The 20,938-nt window shown below is 38.8% G+C and overlaps 1 protein-coding gene across 3 annotated transcripts; it reads right to left on the bottom strand.

Moving 5' to 3' along the window:
• Positions 1-457: 457 nt before the first annotated feature.
• On the bottom strand, positions 458-19,332 carry nrap (nebulin-related anchoring protein). Of its 3 annotated transcripts, XM_072373270.1 has the most exons (43): positions 19,248-19,332; positions 18,557-18,651; positions 18,246-18,333; positions 16,798-16,902; positions 15,553-15,657; positions 15,334-15,441; positions 15,092-15,196; positions 14,896-15,003; positions 14,700-14,807; positions 14,373-14,480; positions 13,819-13,935; positions 13,007-13,111; positions 12,755-12,859; positions 12,430-12,534; positions 12,165-12,263; positions 11,917-12,021; positions 11,660-11,767; positions 11,438-11,545; positions 11,088-11,285; positions 10,859-10,963; positions 10,671-10,769; positions 10,481-10,585; positions 8,903-9,010; positions 8,607-8,764; positions 7,734-7,887; positions 7,527-7,631; positions 6,388-6,486; positions 6,032-6,136; positions 5,829-5,936; positions 5,358-5,471; positions 5,077-5,274; positions 4,580-4,684; positions 3,981-4,079; positions 3,731-3,835; positions 3,512-3,619; positions 3,119-3,430; positions 2,928-3,032; positions 2,381-2,479; positions 2,169-2,273; positions 1,935-2,042; positions 1,352-1,663; positions 964-1,119; positions 458-876 (listed from the first exon to the last, which is right to left on the bottom strand). In XM_072373270.1, exons 1-43 carry the CDS (start codon positions 19,311-19,313, stop codon positions 586-588), a joined length of 5,409 nt encoding a protein of 1,802 aa, XP_072229371.1. In that variant the 5' UTR covers positions 19,314-19,332; the 3' UTR covers positions 458-585. The 3 variants fall into 3 exon arrangements, with proteins under 3 accessions (XP_072229371.1, XP_072229372.1, XP_072229373.1); XM_072373271.1 differs by lacking the exon at positions 16,798-16,902; XM_072373272.1 differs by lacking the exons at positions 4,580-4,684; positions 5,077-5,274; positions 5,358-5,471; ... (1 more) ...; positions 6,032-6,136; positions 6,388-6,486.
• Positions 19,333-20,938: the final 1,606 nt, after the last annotated feature.

Genomic DNA, 20,938 nt, shown 5'->3' on the forward strand with positions numbered 1-20,938 from the left:
ATCATTTCAGTAGGCCTGTTTTTCTTTGTAACTGAGCCTTGCTCAAAGTGCACTACATTATCAGACCTGGATTTCATCGCCACATCTAGGTTGTGCAAAGTTCACTTAAAGGATGTGTTATTTACCAAAGATAAAACCATGTCAAAAATCCTCTGTACTTTACACTGCTGGCCACTCAGCAAACCCTAGTCCAGTTACTTAAACACACTCTGAGTACAAAATACAAACTTTCATTTCTGCACTGCTTTCAGATTTTTATCCTGTAACCCCTACTTTGGTTTCAGTAATCTCAGCATTTTTGCTATCAGAGCTTTTCAAATATACCTATAATTTCCCTGTGTTTGGCACATACCTTGACAATCCTTTTAACAAACATGACAAGTCCTGCTCTGGTTCAACATGCTTAATCCCTCTTATAGTGGAACTTACAGCAGCTGGTTAGACATTTCTGCAGCGTCTCACGTAACTACAGAGTTACAATAGTCATTTCAATAACTTGGTAAAATAAAACACACTTTCTTAAAGTGGCATCTTTGACGCTCTCTAAAGACTATCACTTACAAAAAAATAAATATATTTTCCACTCTACGCTTTTTCTATCGCAGCAGTTTTACTAGAAACTGTCGTTTTCACTGTGTTCTGGAGAGCAGCTCTTGAGGAGGATGAGGTGGAGCTGGATTTCTTCTCCATGGATCTGAATGAAGATGTGGTGGTAGAGGATTTTTTCTGGACAGTCTGGATAGTCTTCTTCCTCTTGACGTGAAGGACCTCCATGGCGTCCATGTTGACGCCTTGTTGAATCTCCTCACTGGTCTCCACCTGCTCTGAAGTTTGTTGCTGCTGCTGCTGCTCCTCCATCTGCTGCTGGTGGTGCAGCTGAAAGATGGAGACAGGAAGGATGCTAAACCACTGAAATAATCTGATTCACCTTATGCTAAAATTGATTTTTTTAAGCTCACTCACCATCATCATGTGCTGATACTTTGCAATTGCCTCCTCAGTGGTAACTCCCTCAGCTAGCCCCAGTTCTGCAGCCCGGCGGGCAAGCTCAGCCTTGTGGGAACCAGGAGGGGTCCAGCCCACTCCTCTGATCCAGTTCAGGTCCGACTTGTAGTTTACCTGCAATGAAGCGATACAACAATTGAGCCTTTCCTTTTTACATATGCACCACTTTCCATTAATCTGATGGCAACTAATTGTGTCAGCTTCATCTCAAATTGTGTTGGTAGCATTACTAGGTTAGCTATAGTATCATATCAGGCACCTCAGATTTCGGTTAATTTCTTTTTTTAAAATGAATTTTTCAAAAAACCCTCTTTCATCAGCATTCTGACATTGCACCGTGACTTACATCACTCTGCAGCTTGTAAGCCTGCTTGGCGTGCTTGACATTGAGCTGCTCGGGATCGCAGGTGTAGTCGTGGAGTTTGCGTCGGTAGCTGAGGTCACTAGCCTGAGCCTGACTCTTTTTGGCCTGCAGGAATTCCGGCTGGTCTGCATGGATTTTGTAGTGACCGCGTCCCTCTTTGGACTGACGTGTGTACTCCAGGTTGCTCTGGAGTTTACTTGCTGCCAGAGAGTGCACCATCTTAGGGTCATCCTCCACGCAGCGCAGCCCCACCTGCTGACCCTTCTCCTTCAGATGTGATTCCTTGTAACGGAACTGTTGGAAGGAGAGGACAGTATTTATATCTTAATTGAGACTGTTGTGACAGTAGATTAGAATCGTGCACTGCTACACCAGAATCCTCTTCCTTTAGACTGAGTTAATACTTTGTGCTACATGCAAAGTACAACAACAAAACTGGAATTCAAAAGACTGAGAGTGACTTTTTTATAGATTGAAAATGCAGAAGGACATGTTACTTCAAGACTGAGAGGCTCAACTTTTTTTTTCTATTTCATCACATTATGAGACACTTAGAAGAACTCACATCACTGGCAATTTCTCTGGAGGCCTTGGCAGTTTGGAAGGGAATAGCATCCAGTCTCAGGTCATAGCCCGACGTCTTCACCTGCTCCCCAGTCGCCTTGTAAACTTTCTACATGGAAAAAGAATGGTGAAGACCAAGACCTTACCATAAGGATTTGAAAACATTTCCTTGTGTTTTAATAAATAAATAAATTTGACTTTGACTTTGACTTTTGTATTGTGTATTGTGCCTTACGTCACTAATTTGCTGGGCATTGATCCTGGCTCTGATAAAATCTGGATCATCTGGGTGTAAGGTGTATTTATGCATGTCGTCATTCTTTCCAGATTTGTACAGCCTCTGAAGTGGACCATATAAAAACATATACAGCATCAGTATCTGCGTTTTTGCAACAGAAGTGCCTTAAAGGGGATTTTGTCTTAAGCATATTTATTTCTTCATCCGACCTCACTGCATTGTTGATAGCTGGTCTTAGCGTGGATGATATCAGGTGAGTCAGCCACTGAGGTAAACTTGAGTCTGTCCGGCAGCTGACGATACTTTTTCTGCAGCAACATCACAAACATTTGAACACAAACATTTGAAACAAATATATAAAGTGACTTTTAAAGACAAACAACATTAAACAGTGATGAGCAAATCCCAGGAACTTTGAAAAGTAGTCAAAGTTTGAGCAAGTCCGAAGTGGTGGACAGTTATTCAAGGCACCTGCAAGAAGTCATTTCTGCTGAAGGCAATCATACTTTTTCCACACAATACTACATTTATTGGTAATTGTATTCAATAAATGAATTTTAAAGAGGATGTTGGAAAAGTTAAACGTCTCAATAGGGTGGAACTTTTTAATTTCATTATATATAATTATGTAACTTGATGATATTCAACTGAACAGCTGAAATAAAGATTAAAACATTTTTTATGATATAAATGTATTTTAGCCTTCTCTTCATAGTTTAATTTTCTTAACAAATACCATTTTCCACATATACTCACATCACTTATTAGTTCTCCAGCCTTTTTGGCATATTCCAGTTGAGGTGCCCCCACTCCATCCCAGGCCACTCCTTTCATAAAACTGAGGTCTGACTTGTAGAGTTTCTTTACACAAGACAATAGAATGTATTAGACAGGTTGTATTAGCCTGATAATGTCTTTATTCACCCTTCTTTATCCCTGCCTCTCACCTCACTCTGCAGGTTGTAAGCCTTCTTGGCCCACTTAACCTTCATGTCATCAGGAAGCACTGTGTACTCATGCAGCTTCTTCCTGTAGTCCTGATCGCTGGCCAGGGCCTGGGCATTCTTGGCCGCCACCAGATGGATCATGTCTGGGGTGAGGTGGTACTGTCCGCTGATTGACAGCGCATCCTTTCGGTACTCCTGGTCGCTGGCCAGCCGGCCAGCCTGCAAGCAGTGCAGGAGATACGGGTCGTCCGTGATGCTTTTAACCCCAATGTGCTTTCCCTTGTCCAGCACGTGGTTGTGTTTATATTGGTACTGTAAAGAAAAGCGATTAGGTTAGTTCAGTGTAAAGCTTTATTCATGCAATATTCGATTCATAATTCTATGTGACCTTACATCACTGGCGATGCCTGTGGAGCTCTTGGCAGCCTGGAAGGGGATGTCCTGCATCGTGAGCTTGTAGCCCTGAGCCCTCAGAGTGTGCCAGGACTCTTTGTACTTTATCTGCAGCAGAGTAAATAACATAAACCTTAAAACAAGACCAAGACTTTTTTTTCTCACAGATTATTATAGTAATTGATCATACAGTGCACAGCTCACAGATGCAAACAGTACCTCACTGAAGTTGGCTGCATTGATCTTTGCCTGTGTAATCTCTGGTCTCTCAGTTGTTATAGTGTAGCTGTGTTGATCATTCACTCCTTTCTCTTTATACAAACGCTGTGAGAGTAATAGGATGCATTTTACTATCTTGTTCAAATGTCGTTTGTTGTAGTTATGGTATTTGCTAACTGTTGTGGAGATCAGTCAAAATATGGAGCAATCTTAGAAGAACACAACTCAAACAAAATACTCATTGTCTCACTTCGTTTGTGATCTGTCCGCTGAGTTTAGCATGGAGGATGTCTGGAGAATCAGCAACAGAGGTGTGCTTGAAATGGTATGGCTGCTGACGGTACTTTTTCTGTGGCGGGGGGGGAAAAACAGGGTGTTTTTGGTTAAGATTTCAATTCAAAGTTGAAAGAAACCACAATGAAAATCAACACGTTTTGATATGTCTTATGTGCAGGTTTGAATTAGGGCTGTTGAGATATCAGATTTATTTTTACATGATTATTGTTGCCAAAAGCATTCATGATAACGATATAATTGCAATAAGATTAGAAAACTAAACAATAACATAATCACCTTTAGTTTTTTTCCTTTTGGTGATTGAATTGCAGTCAAAGTAGGAGCAAGTATAAAAACAAACACCTCCATTTGAACTCAAAAATGTTTTAATTTCTTCCCACAAGATCAAATCACAATAATACCGTAAGTGCGTAATCAACACAAAACAATTATTTTGTTACTATTGGTAATATGTTACTGGTATATCGCAACATCTCCTTATTGTGTATGTGGCATTGTATGAAATGGGAATAATTTTAAAAAAAACTAAACAAAGAAAACAAGATGTCTCACATCACTGATGAGGTCTGTTGCCCTCTTCGAACCCTCAATCTGTAGAGCTCCTGTGGCAATCCAGGCTGCACCACGCAGGTAATTTAGGTCAGAGCGATATACTTTCTGTAGAGAGAACCAAAGAAAAGAACATTTACCTTGAAAAATACCTGGAGCAGCCTTGTTGTGAAACATTTCCTAAATAAGATACTGTGGATGGTTAATTTAATTACTATAAATTGCTCAAATTGTATGTTTGGTTAGTCTATTTTGGACTATTATAGAAACAATAATACTTGGAGAAGTATTATCAGAGAACTTACATGCAGATTTTCTCAATGGGGGGCTAGGAAAGCTCATTAATGTTGAGGAGAAATATGGTCATAATTAGCTAATGCGTTGGTATAAATCAAAGCTACCACGAACATTTCTAGTGATTTTTTGATAGAACAATAAAGGAGATTTGTTAAATAGATCAATAAAAAATGCTACCTGCAGCAGTGTTCAGTTCCTCTTACCTCACTCTGCAGAGCATACGCTTTTTTGGCAGCCTGCACCTTCATGTCATCAGGCAGTGAGGTGTAGTGATGTAGAGCGAGCCTGTAGTCCTGATCACTGGCCAGCAACTGGGCCTTCTTAGCATGAGCAACCTCAATCATGTCCATGGAGAGGTGGAACTTGGAGAGCTGCTTCGTAGAGTCTTGTCTATACTTAATCTAAATAGATGGCATAATTCAATATAGTATTTGCAAGTATGTAAATGCTTTTCTGAGTTAAACTACAGCGGAGAAGCACTCACATCGCTCTGTAGCTTGCTGGCGTTGACCGAATGAGCAATGTTTAAGTCATCCTGCAGTCCTTTCAGTCCAATCATCTTACCTTTAGTCCTCTCAAATTCCCCTTTATACTTTTGCTGAAATGACACAACAGTGACAGAAGGGATGTCAGGCTATTAAACTGTCTATTTACTATTGAACAAGACTGGCAGGCTGCTGCTACCACAATTATTAATAGTAATAAAGAGCTCCACAATGTCCTCCTGCTCTCTCATTTGGTAGTACACATTTTCAGTGACTTCACAGTACCCCATCAAAATTTTGAGGAATGCTGATTCTTATTATTGAAGAAATGACAAAAATGCAAAGAAATATTTTCCATAGTGTTTCTTTCTCAGTGAGGACATTAAAGGGTCAATTTTTGTTTGTTTGTAACCAAATCATCAGAAATTCCCGTCAAAAAATGGTCAAGTCACATGACTGAACAGACTCACATCGCTGAGGATCTCCGCAGATGATTTGGCAGACTGGAAAGGAATGGCATCCAGACGCAGCTTGTAACCCCCATCACGTATCTTAGTCCAAGATTCCTTGTAACGACTCTAAAGGTGCAAAGAAAACCACACAAAGAGTCATTTGACTGGACAGACTGACCAGCTGTTGGATGGACGTGAGTTTGACAAAAACAGTGCTTCACCTCACTGATGTTCATGGCATTGATCTTGGCCTGCACCAACTCAGGCAGCTCTCCACTGAGTGTGTACTTGTGCTTCATGTTTTCTCCCTTCTCCCTGTACAACCTCTGCAAAACAGAATGCAAAACAGAATGCAGAATGTTCTCAGTCTGCACAACTGGTGTATTTATAACAGGAATCATTTCTGCAGTAGAAAGTTCTATCAAAAACTGAAAATCGCAGGTATCTTTTAGCATGTTGTGAAAAACAGCATTTTCATGCTAATTTGCAGTTACAACACAATCATAAATAAACTTTCGTATCAGATCAACAGCTTTTTTTTTTGGTTATGTGATGTCACAACAGCAGCTGAGCGTACATCAACAGCCAGTTTGTTGCTGAGTTTGGCCTGCGTCATCTCTGGAGTGTCTTCAACACTGGTAAACTTCAGCGCGCTCGCATCCTGACGGTACCTTTTCTGAAAAAATGAGAAGGCCAAATCGATTGCATTAGAATGACTAACAGTGAGGTGAGGCCGTGAAACTGATGGTGCACGTTTATTTTGGGGACAATAGAGGGCACTGCAGTATCAAAAACTGTCCAAAACTATCTGGTAAAATAAAAAAAGAGAAGAAAACTAAGGGAACATATACACCTGCACACACACACACACACACACACACACACACACTGTCGCTGATATTGATATATGTACATAAATAGAGAAAAAGTCGGCTCATCAGGAACTCTGGATTCTGTTCTATTTGTGTTCACTCTGTCATTCATGGTCTAATATTGGTAACCCTGACAGGAATGACCCTGTAAATAAGTGGCTGCTTGTGAAGGGGTTATGAATAGAGTGTGGTGCCTTTAGTCTCCACTATGGACATGTCTCCATGTACCATTTGTGGGTCTTTATATCAATATATCTTTAGAAATAAAACACATATCTTTATGTTTAGATACACAGCATGTACAACCCTGTCAAGCTTTTAGTAAACTAGATATAAAGTTAATGCGAAGGCAGTGTATCTTAATGTTAAAAGTAAAAGGGTAAGCTTTTTCATTTGAGTGAATAAAAAGAAATGGACAAAGTTCGGTTAGGGTTCAGGTTTGTAACAAGGTCCAGCTGCAGTACACAACCCAGTAACCCAGTATGTAACCTCGTGTGCAGTGAATGAAAATAAGCTGTGGCTCTTTAAATACCTTCTGACCTTGACCATAAACCTGTATTCCTGCGAGTTACATGTCACACAATCATGCATATCACTTTCACATGGCCTCTTCTCTGACATAGTTCTCATAGATATTAATAGCAATTAAGAGTGTTTTTTCAACTACCTCATGATAGTAGGCTTAAATATCATTGACCCCCAGCTTGATAAAGGAAATATTAATGTAAGGCAATGACTGTTACTTTTACTGTAGGTAAGTTAAGATAAAAACGTTTTTTATTTAGGCCTTTTTCATTCAAGACAATTACAGCTATACATTCAGGGTCAAATGATCGGACATTACCTCGCTGACCAGCTCTCCAGCTTTCTTCGCCTGCTGAACATCCAGAGATTTTGAGGCCTCCCACCCAACACCCTTCATCCAGTTCAGGTCTGACCTGTACTGTCTCTGCAGACGGAGGCACACAAATATTGCAGTTTTAAACTCTATGATCCTGAGGTTAATGAATAATTTTTGAATAACACGGGTTGTCTGAAAAATTAGACATACATCGCTCTGTAGGTCATAGGCCTTCTTAGCCCAGGCTACATTCAGGTCAGTTGGCAGAGTGGTGTACTCATGGAGGAAAGTCCTGTAGTTGGTCTCGGTGGCCAAGTCTTGAGCCTTCTTAGCGTGGCTGATGTTCAGCATGTCCAGAGAAACTCTTGGTATGAGATTAATTTGAGTCAGAAAATGAGGAGTTTGTTCCATAAGATTTAAATCCAGTTATGCTGAATGAGTACTCGTTGGTAATTGGGGTAATTCCCACATAAAAAAGAGAGATTTCAGCACTTTCTCTTGCTAAAGACAGTCTCAGGGTGATAACCTAAGTGGTTGCCCACCTCAGAAAGGGACTCTATATTCAAGCCTGTACTCGTGTGACCTTGGAAAATGAGATGTTTGTTAAAATTGCCTTATTTTTAAATTACTGCTGGCATGAAGGTTAAGAAGGTCATTTGCCACAGCCCTGTGCTGAAGAATGTGCTCACAGTGTGAACATAATCTAACTACTAAATCAGCAAACTTTCAGTCAGTATTTGCCTCTTAAATACATACTGGATATTGAATTTAAACGCTTTGCCTCTGATTGAGTTTTTTACGTCACTACAACACACATCCCTTCCTTCAGAGGTAAACATCTGCACTCACTTCACCATAAGGCAAAAGACGCTTCAGAAACAGCCAGTCAGGGCTAAATGATCTAATTGCCAATCAGCTAAATGAATCTGTGTCATCCGTAACTAATAAATCAAGGAAAACTTGGACATTTGTAAAATGAATGTAAACCCTGAGGCGTCATTTGTCAAATATGCTACAGTTTACAATATAAGTCTGAAGAAGCAAGATTGTTTAAAAAGGTCACATTAAGGTTGAGAGCCTCACCTGAATTTAGTCTTATTGTCCTCATATTTCTTTTTGTAGTATCGGTCACTCTGAAGTTTGGTGGCCAGAGCAGAGTGAGCCATCTGAGAGTCGTCACTGACCGACTTAATACCAATCGTTTTGCCTTTGCTTTTCTCATACTTCTCCTTGTATTTGACCTGAAAGATAACATTAGATTAACATAATGTCAGAAATGTGATCCTTCCTTGGTCCTTTCAAACTGCAAATATAATCTAAAGCTTTTTGTTCTTCGCAAAAATCTATAGAGCCATCTAATACAGTCAATTTTAACTCACATCACTGGCCAAGTCTCTCTTAGCTTTCGCTGTGAGTATAGACAGAGAGTCCAAACGAAGCTCAAAGCCCTTTTCCCTCTGCTTCTCCCAGAGGCTCTTGTACACTTTCTGTAAAAAAAAAAAACAACAAAAAAAAACATCACATACACCTGACATTGGTACTAACACGAAGGAATAGAGGAAAAAAGTATTTTATAAGAGAAAACAAATTCTACGACAATTTTAACGTGGCATGTCTTTCTCTGTTAACTATTAAACGAAACTGTAAACATATAAGGAGAAAAAATGTAGATCTGGGCAATTAGGGTTTTTAATGATCTTAAGCTTACCAGTTCCTTAAAAGTTGAATAATCAGAAGCATCCTCCATTAATTAGCATATTTAGTTCCCAACAAAAAAGGTTGTAATATTTAAAAAGGTTCTTCCTTGAATATCAGAGAATGATGTCTCAAATTTGTTTTATTGTCCTATGGCTTATTAATTATGTAATTTTTGGGTTATTTTCCCAACATGTAAATAATATATGACTGACAATAGCCTTTATATTGTCTTCACATACAAGGCAAACTAACCACAGTGGACTCTCAAACACTGCAGGGATCTTAACCTATAAGTACATCTCACTGATTTTCAGTCCTAATCCAATTTTCCTGATAATGAATTAATAGAATAAATCCTTGAACAACTGACTTTATTTTGTGCTGAATTAGAACACCAAGTTTGAACTACTGACATGATTTATTCTACTTTATCTTTCTGAAAACATGTTGAAGCATCACTCTGGTCGCTTAATCGGATCTGTATGAAACGTCTCACTGTGTAAGAACAAAACAGTGGAAAACCCCTCCTCTGCACAGATCAGGAACTGGTGACATGATTCAAGACCGCTGTGTAACATCCCCTCTTCTTTTAACAACAGTCTAATAATGCCTGGGAACAGAGGAGACCAGTTGCTGGACCTTTGAGAGAGGTATTCTTGACTAATATAAGATTCCAGCTGTTCAACATAACTGTGTCTTCTTTGTCATATTTTGCACTTCGAGATGGGCCAAATATTTTCAGCTGGTCAAAAGTTTGGACTGCAAACAAGCCCCACCAGCACCCTGTCTCTTTTACTTCAAAGCTATGCTTTTGTGATAAATGTAGTATACAGTTTAGCATTGTCTTCCTTAGGCTTTTATGGAAAAAAAAAAGTAATCTGGATGGAAGCATATATTGCTTTAAAATCTATATATACCTTTCACCATTGAAGTGTTGCCAATTAATCTAATTAGGATGCAACATTAAGCTCCAGTTGTTTTATTCTTAGTACTACTTACTTTTCCAGCCTTTTGTTGCCCCCGTCCCATTTTTCAAATTCATGTTGCTGACATCAAATTCAAGATTAGCTAAAATATCTCATTTTCAACATTTTCAACATTTTCTATTTTTTATTGTAATCAAACATAGGTTTATGAGACTTGCAAATCATTTCATTCTGTTTTCATTTACATTTTACACAAGACAAAATGTTTTGGGAATTGGGGCCGTATTCATTCCAGTCAAGTGTGAGATAACAAATGTGATTTATGTAACTTACCCCGCTGAGCAGGTCAGCATTTGCTTTTGCTTGTCTGAAAAGGGGCTCATCCTTTGTCATTGTATATTGGTGTATTATCTGCTCTGTGTTTGCTTTGTATGCCAACTGGAAAACCAGAAAGAATGACATTGTGAGATTGACACCATATGATAAAACATACATAATGTTAGCTTTAGGGACGAGACCTTACATCACTCTGCAGCTCTTGGCTTTTCTTGGCATGTTTGAGGGAGAGATCGTCTGCCACCTGAGTGAACTTGATTCGATCTGCCTTCTGACGGTATTTAGTCTGAGAAAATGAATGCACAATGCATGAACGTTGTTTCCTAAAATGAGAATCAGTAACAACATAAAATATGAGCTAATTGCTGGACTTACATCACTGAGAAGCTCTCCAGCTTTCTTGGCCTGAGCAATGTTGAGGCATCCATCAGTCTCCCAGCCCACCCCCTTCATCCAGATCAGGTCTGAACGATACTGATTCTGTGGGGTAGAGGGAAAAAGTCTCAAAACCCTCGAAGCATGCCACTCTTTTCTTTTTATTCCTTTTTTTTTCATTGATCTTCTGCTAGATACACTGATGTTGACCCAAAGATAACTGCCTCACCTCACTCTGCAGGGCATAAGCCTTTTTGGCCTGCTGGACCTTAATATCATCTGGCATGACGGTGTACTCGTGGAGCTTTGTGCGATATTCCAGGTCACTGGCAAGAGCTTGAGCCTTCTTGGCGTGACTCAGGTTGATCATGTCCAGTGGAAGGCTGAACTGGGCCTGACTCTCCTTGGAGCCCTTCTTGTACTCAATCTGAAACCGTAACAATAGTATGATTCATTCTGTGTGTACACTGTAGGCATGTCAAGAATATGTATGAATATGCTGTATCTATGTATTATAAATGCATGTGTAAAAACATACATTCTGAAGCCTTTCATTACTGAACAGTTATTTCTGCTTACATCACTGCTCATCTTGGCTACTTGAAGAGAGTGAAGGGTCTTGGAGTCGCTCATGTTGACTCCCACTGCCTTCTCCTTGTTTTTCATGTATAACTCCTTGTATTTAATCTGAAACACATGCCCATCTGATTTAATTTGCACGCTATTACATCTTATTAAAGCCACTTGCATGTCAGCTTAGTCTCGACTTGTTGAAGTGGGTAAGAGTGTGTGTTTACTTACATCACTGGCGAGGTCTCGCGACGCTTTGGCAGCTCTTACGCTCAGGTTGTCTACACCAATTTCACATGCTTTAGACTTGGTCTTCTCCCACTCCTCCTTATATTTAATCTGGAGTGACGACAATGGGTTATGTCAATGATTACTTGACAAATAAAAAGGGATGACTTGACCTTGCATTAACTTGTGCATGCATGCGCAATGTGTGAAGGAAGGCATGTGCATGCATAAGTGAGAAAAGTGTCTCCGTGTTAACTTACATCACTACACAAAGCAGCATTGGCTTTAGCCTTTTGGATTTGTGGCAGATCCTGGGATAGAGTGTACTGGTGCTTCGTCTTTTCATAGCCTGCTTTATAGTTTAACTGAGGGACACACGGATCATGTGTTCACACAACACGACAGTGAACTCATTCAAGAGTGCAATTTGTAGACAAAACTCACATTCAAATCAATAGAAGTGCTCATAATCAGTCCTCAGATGTGTGTTGGGTTAATATTTACTTACATTACTGACAAGCTGAGCATTTTTCTTGGCTAAAACGATCTCAGGGGTGTCAGTCACCGACTTGTACTTGACTTGGTCAATATGTTGCCTGTAGTTCTTCTGCAGCCATAAAGAATACATTTTCAAACAAAGTGATTCATCTGACAAATTACAAGATTTCCCTGTTTGATCAAATGTTTTATATAATCAGATTTTTTTTCACGAGCATGTAGGGCACACATGCCTTATTATAACTCTAAGCTTGAAATAATTTGGGACAACTTACATCTTTCAGTGGGTCCAGCTTCCTTTGGCTTTGGTAACCAGGGGTGAGGGTGGCTGGATAGTTGTATTCACCCTGCTCCTGTTCACATCCTTGTTTATAAGAAATCTGAAGCAAACAGTGCAATAACACTATTTCAGCATAGCAAAAACATTTTCAAAAAATTCATTGGTGGATGATATAGATATTTTATTCACAATCTTATGGGGTTTTTGTCTGATTAATAGCTATTTAAAAAACAAAATGTCAGCATAGCCATTAATAATGAAACCAAATCCAAATAGAGCAGATGTAGTATAAATAAGTCTATACTAAAAATGAAACTCACATCACTTGCCAACGTCCTCGCTTTCATGGCATGCATGGTCCTCTTATCAATTCCCGAGTCTTCATAGTGTTTCAAATCGCTGGTGTATTTCTCTCTGTATTTGTTCTGTAAAACACAACATAAGTCTGAATAACTCTAAAGTAACCACAATTCGTTGAAATCACAGTCTTTAAGAATACAGCGGAAGTGCAAAGGTTAAATCGTCCATTCTGCTTTTCTGTGTGTGTTTATGGTACGTGTCAGGAGACCTACATCACTGGTGAACTTGGCAATCTTGGCAGCATTTTGAAATTGTGGCGTCTCACAGAAGTTGATGCTGTGTCCTTTGGTGTTCTCCAAGTCTTTCTTATACTCCACCTACAAAAGTAAAGCAGCAAAAATGCAACAGTCTTCATTTATCTTTTTTTTTTTTTTTTAGAATCAGAGCTCATCTTTTGAGAAACCAACCAATGGTGCCAAGCATTCTTTAATGATGTATGCTAAATACACAGAAACAAGCCCTCTGCTTATCAGTCACCACCACTGATACCCCATCATAACTCAAGAGTCACTGAGGGCCAACTGTAATCTTAAATATGCTCTGCTGAGCTTAATAAGGATGCTGTGACATCATTAAACTTAAAGGCGTGATTCAGAATAGTTGCTCATAGTTTACATTTTTTATGTGAAATTCCCAAGGCTGAGAATAGATGTTCGTGAGTGGGGCTATGCTCCTGTGTGAGGTACAGTGTCATAAGTTTGATGTGATGTCTCATGACCTTGGATGTAAACTGCAACTTCACCACACAGGCATGTCAAGGATGCTGGAAATGCAGGTTAGGTGGCCTCATGTTTGCTGAAAACTGACACAGTACACCCAGTATTTCCAGCTCTTAAACACGTACATATATGTATATATATATATATATATGTATATATTTATATACACACATACAAACACTGACCACCATACAGTTATCAGTAAAACGGACGTTTTTGCTACACTGACATATTCTACCTGAATATCTATTCAATCCCAACCATGTCGAAGTTCTCTTACTTGAGTGTGTTATTGTATGCCTCACCTCACTGACAAGCTTGTTGATTTTTTTGGCATTCCTCAATGTCAGGTTGTCTTCTGAAGTTAGACTATGGAAGTGGGACGTGCCCTTCATCTTCTTTAAGTCCTTCCTGTACTTTAGCTGCAAAATAATGACAGATGACAGATGTATGTTGTGTTAGCATAGGATCAGGAGATTGGAGACACCCGCAGTGTAATTCAGTCAGGGTGGACAGTTTGGAGAGTTATGACAAAGAAATGTCCCCTCACTGTTGTCCCTCATCTATTCTGCTCAGTAATGACAAGGCCAGCTGATGGATGAGGCTGCGGTTCTTGCACATAGTACTCTGCAATGTTTTGATAACATTTAAAAGAGCTCACATGGCGCCACAACTCACACAGACTCCCTTTTTTAACAACAAAGTACAAGTGAACATTCACACTTCAACACAAAAGAAGCATCTACATGCTAGACTTAAGCTGCTGCTGCTGCAGGCTGTTCAAAGATATTTTCAACTATTACAAGTGATTATAGGCGCTCATTATGGATATTTATGTCATATTTAGGTTCATACTCACATCACTAGCATAATCCTGAGCCTTCTTTGCAAGATGATATCCAGGAGTGATCATGGCGGGGAAACTTCCTTTACCTTTTTGCTGCTCATAGTCTTCAGTATAGGCAATCTGCAAACATATTTCTTGATTAAGTTCAGTTGTAATTCACAACATGTATTTATAAATGTATGAAATTGAAGGTGTTTTCTAAGTGTTTTGTGTGTAGAATTCATTGTTTATGATCAAGAAGCAAATGAAAAGCAAATACGGTCAACATAAAACTTCAGACGTTTTGTGGGAAGGTCTAAATATCTATAACTGCTAAAACTCTGGGATTCATTTTCATACCTGACTGAAATTCTCTGCATTTTCTTTGGCGTGAACCATCTCAGCACATGCTGCCTCAGAGCTGGCTTTACCCCTCATCTCCTGCTCATAGGTCTGACGATACTTAACCTGGGTCAACATGGCATGATCAACTGGGAATCAGCAATCAGTATGTGGACTGCATACAATAAGTGTACATTTTTGTTGTATTACGTACAGCACTAGCTTGTTCAGTGGCCTTCTTTGAAACCTTGTATCCTGGGGTGATATGTGCCGGGAAGCTACCTTTCCCCTTCTGCTGCTCATATTCTTCTGTGTAGGCATACTAGAAATAAATAAATAGATAAACAAATCTTAACTGAAGAAGACAAAGTTATTCAAAGTGATTGCGGGAGCCTTTATCAAATGCTTACATCACTAACAAGTTGTCCTTGTTTTTTGGCTAGAAGCACCTCTGGTGGATCAACAAATGTTGTGTATTTTGAAACTCTTTCCTCATGACCTTTTTTATATTCCAGCTGAAGAGAAAGGAAACAATTTTCTTTAATCATGGATTGGTGATAAATTTTCATTATCTATGCACAGAGACAGATGATGTGAATTTAAAAAATTTGAATACTGGCTATCTAGTCTTAGAACATAGATATCTACTTACATTACTGGCCAAAGTATTGGCATTCTTTGCAGTTTGGTAACCTGGTGTGATCAATGCAGGGAAGCTTCCTTTTCCTTTTGACTCTTCATATTCCTCTCTGTATTTCACCTGCAACAGAAGCACAAAATCAGTCAGGGGATGTGATGTCTAAGCTATTTACAAAGATATAATAGCACAACAATGAAACCTCTTCCTAGGGGAAAAAAAAACTGTACTCACATCACTCATGGTCTTCTGTGACTGAGACATTGTCACAATCTCTTGGTTGGTCACCATCCCTGAATACCAGCTCTGCTGCTGTGACTCTGTCTGAGACTGAAAGGCCTGTTCAAAATATGGGAGACAAACCCAATCAGTTCCAGCCATTCCCGAGACAAGTAATTCCATACCTAAGAACACCTTTATAGATTTTTTAAATGAGGCAGCAATCAAACCCTGGCTTCTATAAGTCTGTGCTCATTCATGGCAAACCGTTTTCATATATTCTTTAATATATAAACTTTGCTTTGTTAACATTTTTTACTAAACTGAATGATGCATAAATCACTGCTTCATTCTGCCAAACAAGGTAATGTCCTCCTGCGCAGGTGGAAGTAGTTTGCAGTTGGATGTCTTTTTTTGCAGTGTGATCAATTGTTAAAGATTACTGTGCAGAAGTCTTGAGCCTTCCATGATTTGTTCATATTTTGATTAAAAGGAGCCTGAATTTCTTCTTCATCTGGCGCGTCATTTGACCCATGTTCTGCTTGCCAAAGTCAAAAGATATTTGCAGATGTTTAAATAAATTGTTGCACCTATTCCCCATTATCATGACAATAAATGAAGAAGTGAAGGGTAGTTTAAAACTTTTGCTCAGTTCTATATTTTCTGCCCAGATGTTGGCGGCATAAAAAGAAACAGAAAAGCGCCATCTGTCACCGTTGGCTCCTCATGATGGTTTGGTGTGTAAAAACCCTAAAGAAGCACCTAAGAGCACCTAAAAAGCCCAATCTGCTCTGATTGAGTCAGCTCATTAGTGTGCAAGACAGCTGCTAATCTTTTATTCGAGGTGTAGCTCTTTGGTATCTCAGCAATCAATATGCAAATGTCTTTCACGGTAAGGTTGTTGAGAAAAGTCTGAATTACAAATGAGGCATGTCATTCAGCTCAGGGGCAGTGTCTTCCATGGGAGAGAATAACTTATTTCAATGCAGACTTACAGCTTTATATAGATTTTCAGACCTGTTACAAGTACCTAATAAAATACATTGATGAATAGGGAAGAACCCTAAGAAAACCTTGTTGTTAGACCTGGAATATCTAGACCTAATTTTATGAACAACAACAACAACAAAAAAAGAAAGGTATAAAAAAAGATGACTTCTCATTTAGTTTTTTAACCAAAGAATCTATCGAAGGATCACATTTTGGGTTGGAACTCCTTTTGATTGGGTGTAATGGCCAGTTGCTCTCCCTGGAGCTCACCTGGCTGGTCATCTGACTGGCTAGGCGAGCCTTCTCCAGCTCCATGGATCTCATGTCACAGTGGAAAGTGGACATAAAGCGTTCACCATCTTCACGATACTTCAGCTACAAGTGCACATGGACGACAAACATTAAGCCAAAGCCAGCACACATCTGCACATGCACACAGTAGATACCTGTTTACAGCATTCATTTTGGTTGGTGGATGTTTTTTATACGAAAAAAAACTGCTAGCCCTGACTATTATTGCTGATCATTGATGATGTTCAACGAAATTATTTAAACTTTTCAGTGTCCCTATTTATTATGGTACTGGAGAACCTGAACTCACATATGATGAAAAGGTAATATCAGTGTGCTGTTATTAATAACTGACATGTTCCAATCTAGATGAAACAAGACCTGCCAAGAAAGATCCAGAATGAAACTGGGCTCTTATTTGCTAATCATCCTTCAGCCTAAATATGTCCAAAACTAATATTGGAACTGCAGAGTAGTAGCTGTGACTTCTCTGGAGTTGACTATGATAGTCATAGTATGACAATAATTATTTCAAAACTCATGGTTAACGCCAATAAATTTGTTCAAAAACCTAGCTTGAAGTATATCAAGATAACAAGAAACTAAATACATTTTCTGTTTTCAGAACAGAGGGGGTCACTCAACATGAACTTAACTCAGCTCTGAGTAATGTGTATATATACCAACTGTCCCATACCTCCCTTGTGGCTTATAGCAGCAGCTAATGAGCTTGCTAGCCTGCTGCTAATATAAGCATAAGAACATTGCATGAACTTGTAGACATAGACAGACTCAGACAGACAGAAACAGGTGGCATGGCAGAGGATAGGAAAGGATGTGAGGGTGTTTTTCCTGAAGCACAATTTTAGCTCCCTGAAGTATAAAGTGGGCAAAGCAGAGGGGGGTAGTCTGTCTCGCCTCTGTCAGAGAAACAGAAATAACCTGGGCCACATAATTCATTCCACACCACTGCCGTCACCTTTATCTCGTCTTCTCAGAAAGAGGGATTGAGCCCTTTCTGATCAAACATTTTTTTAGTTTTCTAACTGTATGTTTTCATGTCAATAGTGCTGTGAATCATAAATAAGGTCACCAATTATTAAGTGGGAGAAATGTCCCAAAAATTTTTGGATATCTGAATCTGTATATGTCTTTGTAAAAAAAATACTATGGTGGAAAAATTTGATTAATAATAAAGGCCAGTCTTTAATGATTTTTAATATTAAGCATGTAAATGATGCAGGTATCACTGACTACTTTAAAAAGCTGTCTCTAAAATAAATCCAGTCATGACAAACCATGATGGATATTTCACTCGAGGCAAAGACAGTGGCTTATGTCAGCCTGTCAACAATACATCCTGAGTCAGAGCCAGAGTATTTTGCATGTGCATTGCTCCTGTGGTTTTACAGATGACGTGATCTTACCTCACTGCTGGCCTTGCTTTGCTTCTTTGCATTGATGTTGATGGGGGTCTCGTAAACACTTGTGAATGTGTTGTTTCTTGGATTGTGCCTAAAAAAGATGAGATGAGAAAAATGGTCATGAGCAGCGTTAAGTGTGAGGAAAAGCACTGGCATAACCCATAGCTATAAACCAGTTTCCTGCAAATACAAGTCAAAATTTCTACCCTAAAAATGGTCTGTGAATATAGGATTCAATTTTCACACCTGAAATAGATTTCTAGATTAATTTTAGGGATTTTACAAAAGCCCTAAAAAGGACATAGAGCACTTACACAGAGCAGTACGGCCTCTTCTTGTGGCTGACAAAGTTATTAGCAGTGAGGACCATCTTGCAGACATCACAGTGAAAACATGCTTTGTGCCAGTTCTGACCGAAAAGAGACAAATCACATTACTTTAATGTTCCAGTTCTGTGGAAACATGACTTCAGTTTAGATTATGATATGAAAGAATGAAGTGTTATAGCTTCGAACAGATCATTTCTGAAGCATTTTACTAATAAGAGAGCACAACCCAGAATAACAACAGCGATCACAGGATGTTCTTCCTAATGGGCCCACTGTTTGTTCTTAAATACAGATTTCATCCTATACCTCTATACAGTTCTATTGCTTTTCCCTGTAATGTGTTATTAGTAATTAGTGAGATTTACACAGATGTTGTTTTACTGCAGTAGTTCAGATGTTTAGCGAGCAGAAAATGTCATGTCAATGATACAACATTTAGAAAGGAAAGAATAGCTCTATATTAAACAGATGACCAACAAAGCTCATTAAAGAGGTGTCGTTAACAGATAGATACTACTTTCCAGAACATTTACCTCTTCACCCACTGAGCAAACCTTTTACTTTTTATGTGATATATCTAAAGCCAATAGTTACAATTGCTCACAATGCCTATAAATTCCATAAAAAAATTCAACACTTTTGGAATGTTTAAATTTTGTGCCAAATTTGCCATTACCTGGTCAATGCAGTTGATCTTCTCTGCTGGGTAGACCACAAACCCACACCTAGCACAGGACTGCATGATGTTTTTTTATATCCTTTTCTCTGTCTCAAAAAAAAAAGCTTCAGAAAAATACTGAACTAACAAAAACAGTTAGTTAAAAGTAGGGATCGAGTCAGGCTGGCAGACAGGCAGCGGTGTAGCTCACGAACAGAAAGTGACTCCCTGACAGTTGGATTAGTGCGTCTCTCGTTGAGGTAAACTTAGCTCTGAAACCGTGGACCACAGTCTCTTACTTGACACCATGTCCCATGCTGGATCAGCCCCTTTCTATGTTCCATGCATTAGGACTGGCTGAGTCCAGCTGTCCATCTGTGGAGAGAGAGACACAGAGTTCACATGTCACTGCATATGTGTAATGAGCTCGAGTTGGACAGCTTGTTCAACTTTGGGCATCCTGCCATGACATAAAAGCTTAATTCACTGAGTAATGGTTTTACTTAGTCTTTTACTTAGCTTCATCAGCCAATTACATTTAAGAACTAGAACACAAAGAACTAGTTTTTAGCCGAGGAGACATATCCAACAAGTAAAAATGACAACAAAGTAAACCAAATGTAAACATACAACCCACAAAAAATAGGTATAGATGCATATAAAGATAAAGCGCAAAGCCTTCTCAAATCACAAATGTTTGTAGTCCAGGATCAGTTATTACAAGTTTCACTGATAGAGAGGTTAATGTGCAGCTGGTATAATTTGTCTTTATTAAAGTTTAGTGACAATACTTAAGGCTTTTTAACTTTTGTAGTGTGATAAAAGGAACTCACCTTGACTCTCTGGGAAACTAATTTATTCTCTCTCGATGATCACAGTCCCCTTGTGCATCAGCAGCTGTTCTTGTGACGCATGACTGTAAAATGGTATTTTTCTTTTGCATGTGTGACTGCAGTAATAGTAATAGCCAGTGCAATGATTTCTGGTTTTTTTTATTAATGTTTTAAGACAGTGCAAGTAAAACAAAATGTATTATTATCAATATCTGTCATCTGGTCTAACCTCCTTTTTGTTTCAGATTTTAAAAACAACAACAACAAACAACCTTGCAATGGGAATGCGACTGTAATGGGGGAAAATTATTTCTTTCTAACTGCATGATTAAGGTTGTTAACTGGAAGCAAGTGGTGTGAGGGATGATGTCTCATGTGTCTTCACTCAAGCACGCAGTCTCATAACAGCTTTATATATGTAAGTATTAGCTTCATTCTATATCATTCCAATCACATCCATTTATTGTAGCTCACTGGATTAGACTGGTCCTTTTTTAATGTCTTTTTTTTTTAAATTATGAAAATAATCTTTATTCCAGACACACTTGCATTTAATAAAGTGTAGTAACGTCAACAGAAAATATCAGCAAAAAATATATTAGATTAAAAGCTCTTAGTTGATAATAATGAGGTTATAGAAAATAAAAAAGGGAAAAGGGAGACATAATGAAGCTCGGAGGAAAACAACACAAAACATTCATGCAAGCTTAAACAACAGGTTAAAACCAAGAGGCTCAGTCAATCAATGTTTATTTATAAAGCACTTTTCAGACAAAATAGTCATGGCATAAAGTGCTTTCAATCAACAATAAAATAGGCCTTCCAAAAAAGCTCTTTTGACAGTTTCAAATTGACGTCTGCATTTAGTTTTATTGC

Source organism: Leuresthes tenuis, unplaced genomic scaffold (genome assembly GCF_036924035.1).
Source record: "Leuresthes tenuis unplaced genomic scaffold, fLeuTen1.0.hap1 SCAF_20, whole genome shotgun sequence".
Lineage (NCBI taxonomy): Eukaryota > Metazoa > Chordata > Actinopteri > Atheriniformes > Atherinopsidae > Leuresthes > Leuresthes tenuis.